The sequence below is a fragment of the Tupaia chinensis genome, unplaced genomic scaffold, assembly GCF_000334495.1.
Source record: "Tupaia chinensis unplaced genomic scaffold, TupChi_1.0 Scaffold000001_1, whole genome shotgun sequence".
NCBI lineage: Eukaryota > Metazoa > Chordata > Mammalia > Scandentia > Tupaiidae > Tupaia > Tupaia belangeri.
Window position 1 is genome coordinate 7,682,184 of NW_006159427.1, and position 10,887 is coordinate 7,693,070.

Genomic DNA, 10,887 nt, shown 5'->3' on the forward strand with positions numbered 1-10,887 from the left:
ACCAAGTCCTTGAGGGAATGCTGCTTCCTCTGCAAGGTGTCGTCTCCTTTATGATCACTCCTCCTATGAGCAGAAGAGCACGAGTAGTGAAGTCAGAAAAGGTGGGGTATAAATGCCAGCTCTGTCGCTTTACTGGTATCGTGATCTTGAGTGTAAAGTGCCCACCCTCACCTTCTTCAATTTCCCTCTCTTAAAAAATGAAAAGTAACAAAGTGTATTATTATATTATTTTTGTGTGGTAAGAATTACAAGTGATGGTGTATTTTACCTAAAATGGGTTTTTCTCTAGAATCACATACACATGTGATTTAAATCTACCTTACAGAAAGGCAAGTTTGTTAATTTTTTTTTTTTTTTTTTTTGGAGAGGTTATTGCTATAGGGCGCATGCACTCGCCAGACAGAGAGAGAGACAGAGACAGAAAGCGAGAAATCACCCCCCAGAGGGGATGGCCACACCACAATCCCTTCTCCTCCATTCTCCTCTCGGGATCTTGGGCACGCACGCACACATGCCCGGCGTGAGTTTTAAGCCACTGGGTCCGGGACACGAACCATGATCAACTACGTGGGAGTCCAGCGACATAGCCATTACGCCAACTGCTGGTCCCAAGGCAAGTTAGTTTTTAATTTGTCAAGTAGAAAAGGGCAGAGAATATGCAAAGGTATATTCAAGGGTAGTACAAATGTATAAAAACAAGATGCAAAATAGAACCACATTTACCCTAAATCAATGACTCACAATTATTTTTCTACTTCAATTTATCAGAGGAATCTAACACATTCCAGTTGACAATAATGGCCTCATAGAAAAGGAGCATACAATTCGCAAAGCACCCAAATGTATTTGCCTTCTTGTGATATGCATTCTCCTCCAATCTATAGCCCAAGAACCCATTCCCAGTCCCATTTGGTTATCACACTCTTTGCAATAATTAAGGCAAAATATTAAATTTATTCACTGATTTGACCAATCACATTAAACAAAAGTATTGAGTTGCATTTGTATAATGTAAAAACATACTCTAAGTAGGAATATTCACATATTTTACAATGTTAAATACATATACATATATATAAAAGATTCATGAAGGCATTTGATATAAAACATACACAGTATGCTATTTTAATATACAAATGCATAAAAGAAAATAGAATCGTAAGAATTACAAAAGTAGCATCATCAAGAATTTACAAATTTCCATTTTTCTGAAAGGTCACATTCTCATCCTTTGGGATGTACAGAAATTATGTGGTTTACACAATTTTACTCACATTCAAAACATCGTGTTTTAAATGTCTTAAGCATAGCATGTACTGTATAAAATGTTTCCATAGGAACATAACAAAAACTGTCACTAGTGGCCTGCTGTCAGATGACTCCTAACTGACCAGTTCGCCATTGTGAAGACACTAGTTCAGCTTATTGCTACAGTTTTCAAGTTGTTCTATTCATCCAAAATATAATGAATTCAAGTTATACTAGAGTCTACTGGCAAAGGCTCCAAGAGTTATCATGGAATATATACCAATATACACAAAACAACTATTCTGAATTAAGTGAAGATCCCATACTGAAATAAGAACCAAGAATAGTAATTTGAGGCCATAACATTATCCTCATGATTGTTATTTTTAAAATGTTGAGCAAAGTGCACAGTGAGTAGAATCAGTCACCAGAAATGACCCTTCGAGGAACTCTCAACCTCTTTCCTTTGAGTCACAACACCTGAGAAATGAGAACCTTTAGACCTGGTGTAGACCAGGGTAGCTTCATAAATGAAATACACAGAGGCGGCTGGAGTCACATTCATGAGTCGTGGAAGTCACACTGCCCCCTACAATAACAGTAAATGGCACCAGTCCCTATACAGAGCCACTGTGTAGAGTCCATAGAACCAACTTCCGGGAGATAAAACGCTGTCTTAATTTAGAGTAGACTCGCATCCATCAGCCATATTCTAGTGTTGGCGGGCCCCGGACAAGGTTGAAATAGCCAGCCAGGGCACCGAGATCTATGTAGAGAGAGCGCTGTCTTTTTAGCATCTCAGACTCCTCAGTGCTTCCCGTGCAAGAAGAATCTGAAAAAGGGAGACATGAAAAACACAAAATTAATAACAACGGAACGTGTCACATAGTAAACACCTGCTCCCTCTGCAAAGACATGATTCTTCGGGGCCTAATGAACAGCGTCTGAGCTCTGGTTTTATAAAAGATTGGTCTCTGAACACCATGGCTGAGTTTATGTAATATGACACAGACCAAAGAGTTCAGAAAGGAATCGATGAAGATAAAGAAATTTTTGGGTCACTGGAAAAGTCACGACAGATTTTGGCATAGAAAAACCCGTCATGACTTTTCCGACAACCCAATAGTTAGAAATCCTGGCATATTTTCCAGTAGCCCACATGGTTCTCTTTAGCTATAGAAGAAAGAAGCAGAGAAACACAAACAAGTTTCCAGGCTTGACATCTGGGTTTGGATCTAAGTGGATTAAGAATGCCACAGATTTTTAATAAAAATGGAAGCCTTTCTCCATGCATATCCAGTGCTCCTGGAAGGCATGCTGACTTGCCCAGGGGGAAAGGTTCAGAGCTGGCAAGGACATTTTAAGCAGAGGAAGACAGAGAAGCAGGGCAACTTCCAGCTCAGTATTTTCCCTGTGCAGAGCAGGACCACGAAGTCTCCCGCCGGGGACTACAGGAGCTGAGCAGAACTGAATTAAAGCAGACCCCACATACTTGACCAAGAGCAAAACTGTCATGCTTGTTTATTTTTTAAGCCGCATGAGATCCTCTGTTGCAATAATGCAAGACGGAGGCAGTTCCAGTGACTATGTTCCCTACCTGAAACCTCTTATAATTGGGCGGTAAATTAGCCAATTAAAAAAAAAAAAGACACTTCTGTTAATGTTGTTGCTGAAATATCCCAAACAACATATGGTACTCAGGAAGTCACTTCCTTTTTTCCCAAATGCTTGCAATAAACCACTTGAGAGGTGTGTGATGCAGACAGAAAAAGAAGGCAAGTACAGAGCCCAGCACACAGCAGGGGCCTTACCAGCAATGTTCTCGGGAAGTTCCAGCTCCTTCCGACTCAGTAGCCTCTTTCGCTCAAAGAGGGCCGAGTCCAGACTCTGACAACGAGGCTGGTCCTCTCTGGGGGGGTTCAGGGCTTCATGTTTAAGCAGGTCTGCGGCTCTGGGGCGATGATTGGGGTTCCTCTCTAGGGCTGCCTCTATCAGCTCCCGCATGGCGGGACTGCAGTCATCTGCAATGTCTTCTAATGGCGGGGCTTGCTTGTGGATCTATTGACAAACCAGCTCTCTTAGTTTCAACACACGGATACAGACCCGCCAGGGACAAGCCCGCAAGTACCAAGATGTGAAGGGTAATTTGTTTCCCACCCCTTGCCCTGCAGCAAATACAATTTATACCCTCAAGCAAGCTTCCCTTTAATTTCCTGAGGACATAGAGGTAAGCCCTCTTTTTATTTAATGTATAAAAGACATACTTAGTAAGTCTGAGTAAGCCACGACAGCCGCTTCCCCTCAGTGGCCCAAAGGTCACTGTGTAGTCATGGAGATGTCTGTCCCTGAATCTCAACAGTAAAATGGGAATTGTAGGGACCAGCAGATGGTGTAATGGTTATGTCACTGGACTCCCACATAGTTGACCCTGGTTTCAGTCCTGGACCCGGTGGCTTAAAATTCACACCTGGCTCGTGTGTATGCAAGCCCAAAATCCAGAGAGCAGAATGGAGAAGGGGGAAAGGGGTGATTGCTCACTTTCTGTCTCTCTGTCTCTCCAGTGAGCACACGTGCCCTATAGCAAAAATCTCTCTCTAAAAAATAAATGGTAAATACATGATCCACTGCAAACCAGACTGGTAGAGAGATCAACAGTCTAATATCTTTTTTTTTTAAGTCCTCAAACGACACATAAAACTTTCTTCAGTAGGGTCAGTCCCATGGCCTAGTGGTTAAGGGAGACAGATTCCACGTGGCTGACCACAGTTCAAATCCCAGCCCCGGCAGTTTGAGAAACATGCTGGGCATCTGTGTGTGCATGCCTCAGATCCCAACAGGATGGAGAAATGGATGAGAAGGGATTGCGGAGTGACCACACCCCACTGGGGTGGGGGGTGCTTTCTCCCCATCCCTCTCTGTTTGTCTCTCTCTGACGAGTGCACACTCCCTCTAACAATTAAAAGGAAAAAAATCCTGGGTTGAAAGATTTCAGCTACTCTGATGCTACTAAGCAGTTCTTTATTATTCTGTGTATGATGGGATAGCACAGAACGGAAGTGCTCACTAACATAGTGGGTTTTCTTTGCAAGAGTGGAGCTTCCCTCCACATGGGAAAGACCTGCGATTACTTCTCACGGGTCCCTGTTTCACCCTCACCCCATTCAGATGTGGATGCTCCTGGAGGGAAAGCAGCGCCCCAGCCCAGCAGGCAAGGGGCCCCGCCCCAGCCCAGCTGAGCACACTTACAATGTACAGGTAGGAGGGGTAGGCTGAGCGAGGGTAGCGCTTCACCCAGGGTGGGGAACCCGTCTGCATGTGGATGAGTGTGGCCCCCAGGCTGTAGATGTCTGCTTTGGTGGAATGGCCCCGGCACAGGATCACCTCTGGGCTCATGTAGATCTGGAAAAGAGGTGGGAACGTCAGCCTGCTTCACCTCATCTGTCTGGGTTTCCATTGCCCTTGGCAGCTCTGGAAAGAGGCTCATTCGTCTTGATCGCATTTATTGCATGCTCCCTCCCTTCAGAAGAGAATGCGGTGGCTGTGTTCCCATAAGCTACAGAGCACAGGGCCCAAGGCGCACATTCTCCGGGCACTCAGCAGCTTTGGGTGGAGGTGTCTCTAAGGCTGGCAAAGAACACCTTCTTCTACAGACGGAACGCAAGGTTGACCCGGCACCAAAAACCCACCCGCCACTCTCCCTCATCAAAGTTCTGCAAAGCACTGAATGGGCAGAGTTAATTTTTCTACTAAAGACCGATTCTTTTTATATTTAAGTGGATGCTATAAAGATACTTTTCACTTGTTTGTCATTAAATTTTGCCAAACCTCTAATTATCTATAGTGATAAAATGTGGCATAAGTCTCCATGGTAAGAACACTCACAGCTTGGCAGGAAACAACTTAAAAAATAAAATGGAATGATGTACAAAGTGAGTCTAGTAAGTCGTTTTTATGAACGACCTCCAATTTCTCCCTACCATGCAGCCCCATGACTAAACAGTAAATTCCTGCCATAGTAACATAGCATAAGTTGTTTCGTTTTTTTTTTTTGGCCGGATGCTATGTGCACTCAGCAGAGAGTGGGGAGAAGAAGAAAGCATGTATATTTTTTCATCTTGTTGGGCACAGATGCACATGTACCTGGTGTGTTTTTCAAGCTGCCAGGGCTGGGATTCAAGTTGTACAGTCAGCCATGCGGGATCTGACTCCTTTAACCACTCGGTCAGGAGGCCACCCCGACTTGTATAGGTTCTATTTAGTTTCATGAATCGATGAATAATTGAGCTAGTTTATAGTTTCTCTGATAAGAATTTGTTTAAAACTTAAAAGAGAAAGCGATCAGGACAGCAAACATGACCAAGGCTCTGTATTTCTGGCTGGTACTGAAATACAGTAAATATTCTAGTCATTAATATTTAGCTTTAAAAAGTGTATATGGACCAGCCAGCGACATGGTGGTTAAGGCAGCTGGATCCCACATGGTTGATTACACAGTTTGAGTCCCTGACTGGGAGGCTTAAAAATGCATCGGGGACATGCGTACATAGACCCAAAATTCCGAAAGAAGGGAGAGACAGAGGAGACGGGGCTGCAGCGTGGCCATCCCCATGGAGGGCGCTTCTCACTTTCTCTCTCAATCTCTGTCTCTTTCTGGAGGTGAATGCTCACACCCTCTGGCAAATTAAGAAAAGTTTTATACTGTCTGTTATTGAATATGGGGAAGACGGTGTAACTGTTCAAGTAAGTAGAAAACTAATTTATACGAACTGGGGTAATGGCCCAGTGTCTCTCCTAACCAATGCAGTAAGGTATCTCCACCTTGAAGACCTTCCTCACTAAATAGAGTGGGAAAGTTAAAAAGCAAGTGCGTAGCATCCTACCTATAGTCAGCGATTATGTGTTGAGTACTTAAACATTTGTCAAGTGAGTAGATCGCATGTTACATGTTCTTTCCCCAATCAAATAAAAAAGAAAGAGGAGGGGGAAAGCGAGAGAAATGCAGCAAAAGAAATGAACTGTCATTAGAGGATGCCTGTCCCCTCCCCCAGCGCTAGTAAAGCCAGGCTTAGGCAGCACTGACCACTGAAATGCTGATCACTTTCTCAGTAAATTTCTGCCATGTTAACATAGCATAAGTTTGGTTTTTTTTTGTTTGTTTTTAGTTTAGTTTTTTTTTTTTTTTTTTTTTTTGACTAGTTGGTGTCCCCACAGCAGAGGTGCACGGTGGCACCCCCCACTCCAGGACAACACACACCAGTCCCTGTGGGGATGGCAGGTCCTTCCAGCCTCAGGCAGGTACCCCAGTGCTGCTTGGCTCAAAGCTCCTGCTTTTTCAAGTTCTTGAAAGGCCAGAACAGGCAGCTCAGGAACAGCAGGACGTGATGTTCAAGCACTTGTCAGGCTGGCTGACTGGGAGGCTTGCCCCAGGCCTGGTGGGACCAAGCCGAGGCAGGAGCACTGGACCAAAGAAATCCTGAGGTCAGGTCAGACTCTTCACTTCTCAACATGTTTATTAGAAGGGGAGAGAGACTGTGCATGTATCTCTGTGCGTGTGATTATACAAGGAGGCTTTAAGACGTTCATGGAAAATGCTTATTTCAAAAAAACTATGTATGGACCTCAATATATTTGTTGCACAAAATAAACTCATACTTTAATTGCATTTTTTCCACAAACTTTAAAAAAAATTATTTAACTTTTTAAATTTATTTTTAATTTGATCAGAGAGGGACAGAGTGTGAGAGAGAGAGAGAGAGAGAGAGAAAGCAAGTCGCCAGGTCCAGGACTCAAACCACAGTCAGCCATGTGGGAGTGTCCAGCATCCTTAACTACCACGCCACCTGCCAACTCCCACAAATTTTTGAAGTCCTCGTCTATGCTAACTTACAGAAGGTAAGACTAAACCAACTCGGAAGAAGATAGAAACCTTTTAAAAGACCACGTTCTAATAGGAATTCTACTTCAACACTTACATTCACTATTCTTTCTCTATACTATGTAACTAAAAACAAGCTAGATCAAATATATACCAGATTAACCCTATAAAAACATTGGGTCGTCAGAAAAGTCATGACGCATTTATGCACAGAAAAACAGAAAAATACGCCATGACTTTTCCGGTGGCCCAATACTACACGTTTACCATATAACGCTCTGGCTATGAAAGGTGAGCGAGAGCGCGTGCTTGGGCACAGGCGACCAGAGTTTGTATCTGTGCGATCAGAAACCACCTGTGGCTACTCGGCCCTGCGGTCAGGTTCTAAGGGAAAGCACATCTGCTCGGCTGACCTGCTCATGACATCACACTGGCTCTTACGTGTGAGGAGGAAAAGCGAGTGTGTCAGAAAGTGTCACGGGTAACTAACTTCACCACCTTGCTCACTATCAACCTCAGGTCATATGTACTGTACAGACAATAAGTGAAGCTGATTAGAGACAAGTTTATAACTATCAACCCTAAGGCGAGTTTTACACTTCGTAAAAAGCAATTTGCAGGGACTGGCAGCTGGCGTAATGGCTATGTCACTAGACTCCCATGTAGTCGACTGCGGTTTGAGTCCCAGACCCAGCAGCTTAAACTCCCATCAAGCACGTGTGCGTGCGTGCCCAAGATCCCAAGAGGAGAACAGAGGGGAAGGGACTGCGGCATGGCCATCCCCCTCTGGGGGTTGATTTCTTACTTTCTGTCTCTCTTTCTCTCTCTTGTCTTTCTGGCAAGCCCATGCGCCCTATAGCAAAAACCTCTCCAAAAAAAAGCAATTTGCAGATCTGCCCTGCAACCTACTGGTTAAGAAACCTGGATCTCGGGACCAACAGTTAGCATAATGGCTATGTCGTTGGACTCCTACGTAGTCGACCGTGGTTCGCGTCCCGAACCCGGTGGCTTGCAATTCACGCCAGGCACAGGTGCGTGCCTGCCCAAGATCCCAAGAGCAGAATGGAGGAGAAGGGATTGTGGCATGGCCATCCCCCTGGGGGGTGATTTCTCGCTTTCTGTCTGTCTCCCTCTGTCTGTCTGGCGAGCGCATGCGCCCTATAGCAAAAACCTCTAAAAAAAAAAAAAGAAAGAAACTTGGACCTCACAAACACCATGGTTTTCATGCTAGCTCCAGCAGCTTGAAAAACATGCCAGGCATGCGTGCATATGTGCCTGAAATCCTGACAGGATGGTAGTATGGAGGAAAAGGGACTGTGGTGTGACCACGCCTCACTGGAGGGGCGATGCTTTCTCTTTCTCTCTTGGGCAAGTGCACACAGCTTTTAGCAATAAAAATAAAAAAGTTAAAAAGCAATTTGCATTTGCTGACAATGAGTTCATCCAAATATACTCAGGACTGAAATATGTTATTATTTCATATCCAAGCATGCTGCTAGAGAATCCCAGAAAGGACATGTCTTTCTCCAGCATTGCAAAATGTTCAATTTGACCGTACTGCCAGGAAGCAAAAGGTATTTTCCATCTTTAATGCCATAAATAGTTTGTTTCTCAAACTGGCTCCAAGAAAAAGGGTGAAATATCACGTATCTGAACTCTCGACTAATGCCAAAATATGCTGAGACATTTTCCAAAGAAAACATGTCATAAGCACTGAGTCTTAACAAGTCATGTGCTTCGGTGAAGTATTTGCTGTGGGAGAGTTAGGAAATCTGGGTCCAGTCATGGTGGCAAGCTCTGCTAAGACACTGCTCTGCAGGCTGGGACCACATGTGAGGCTGGGGTTCAGGTCCCAGTGCACATGGTGGTGTGCACCTCTTAGATCATCAGGAAATTCATGACGCATTTTTCTATGCAAAAATGCATCATGGCTTTCCCGACAACCCCGTGACAAGGGGGGCTGAGGCAGGAGGACCAGAAGCTTGAGGCTGGCCTGGGCAACAGAGTTAAGACTATATAACACAGCCGGGCAGGGTAGCAAGCACATATAGTCCCAGCCTGGGAGGCTGAGACAAGAAGATTACAATAGTGAGACTATCATTAAAAAAAAAGTAAAAGAAATCTAGCAAAATCTTAATTCAAAAAGAAAACCACTTATTTTCACTGCAATTCAGTGTAGTGGAGCACGCAGACTGGCTGGACTAAGAGCTGCCATCTGGCCGAACACCAAGACTGACCCGGTAACCCAGGGGTCCAAGTGCAGCTGAAGACCCTCTCTTCATTTCTCGCGGCACTTCTACAATGAGGAGGGCACGGCTGAGAGGCTGGCACGAGGCTTCCACAGCAGTGGAGACGCGGGAGGCAGCTTTTCCACCCAGTGACATCGTTCTTCCTAACAACTGTGACTTAAACTGTTGACCTTTTAGCACTTCTGGTAAATTTAAAATAGGTCCTTCCACTGAAGAACTGGAAGCCCTGAAGTATCACCAAGGGCCTGGCTCTTGTTAGCTTATTTTTTTTAAGGTTTTTGCCATAGGGCACATGTGCTCACCAAAGAGATACAGAGACAGAGAGAGGGAAAGCGAGAAATCACCCCCTAGGGGGATGGCCACCCCGCAATCCCTTCTCCAGTCTCCTCTCAGGATTTTGGGCACACATGCACATGCACCTGGCAAGATTTTCAAGCTGCCAGGTCCGGGATTTGAAATACTCAGTCAGCCATGTGGGATCCAAGGTCTTGACCACCATGCCACCCACTGGCCCTGTTCTGCTTATTCTAATACTTCATCCCTCCTGCCCACAACTGTCTGCCACACAGCGGATGCTCAGGACACGCCTGGGACATGAATCAACCCTTCAGCCTAATGAGACAGATCCTGAAGTAAGTAGATGATTTCAAAGACCATGAATGTGTTTCTCAGAACCTCATTTCAATTCAAGAAAGACGTTTATTGTTTGTTTGTTTGTGTCACAGGTGGATTCAATGGTATGGCTATTTTCTACCTTCGAATGAGACTGAGTTGTGTTCACTACCTAAGGTTCATTCTAGGATTCCTAGGATTAAAGGTACGCTTTTGTTATTCATCCTCACTGAATATTAAGAACTACCGTAATTAAGACTGTACTTGAACCAAAACTTAGTGGTGTCAGTTACTGCTGTGCTTAGTCCTTCACAAGTTCATGTGCTGGAAGCTGGCTCCACAATCCAGTGCCGCTGGATTGGGACCTTCAGGAGGTGGGGCCTAGTGGGCAGCGTTTGGATCATGGGCTAACAGATGAATGCCAGGCCAGCCGGTGGCCTCGTGGTTAAGGCAGATGGATTCCACAAGGACAACTGTGCAGCTCGAGTTCCAGACCTAGCAGCTTAAAAAGCACACTGGCCACGTGTGCATACATGCCTCAAATCCCCAGAGGAGTGGAGAGATGGAGAAGAAGAGATTATGGCATGACCATTCCCCATGGGGAGTACTTTCATTTTTCTTTTTTATAAATTTTGCTACAGGGCATATGTACTCACTAGAGAGACAGACAGTGAGGAAAAGTGAAAAATCACCTGAAAGGGGGATGGCCATGCCTCATTCCTTTTCTTCCATTCTTATCTTGGGGTTTTGGACACAAACACATGTGTATCTGGTGTGTTTTTCAAGCTGCAGAGTCTGGGACTTGAACCACACTATTGGCCATGTGAGATCCAGTCACCTCTAGGCCACTGGCTGGCCGCCACCTTCTCCTCTGTCTCTCTCTTTTCCTCTGTCTCTTTCTTT

At 44.8% G+C, this 10,887-nt stretch overlaps 1 protein-coding gene across 7 annotated transcripts in view; it reads right to left on the bottom strand.

Moving 5' to 3' along the window:
- Positions 1 to 1,788: 1,788 nt before the first annotated feature.
- Positions 1,789 to 10,887, bottom strand: part of MAP3K8 (mitogen-activated protein kinase kinase kinase 8) — a 28,874-nt gene continuing 19,775 nt past the window's right edge. For all 7 annotated transcript variants that reach the window (XM_014587515.2, XM_027770287.1, XM_027770233.1 and 4 more), the window contains 3 exons: positions 4,495 to 4,647; positions 3,060 to 3,306; positions 1,789 to 2,080 (listed from right to left, as the gene is read on the bottom strand). In XM_014587515.2, the coding sequence (XP_014443001.1) occupies positions 1,950 to 2,080; positions 3,060 to 3,306; positions 4,495 to 4,647 (531 nt within the window). In that variant the 3' untranslated portion in view covers positions 1,789 to 1,949. The remainder of the gene's footprint in view (positions 2,081 to 3,059; positions 3,307 to 4,494; positions 4,648 to 10,887) is intronic.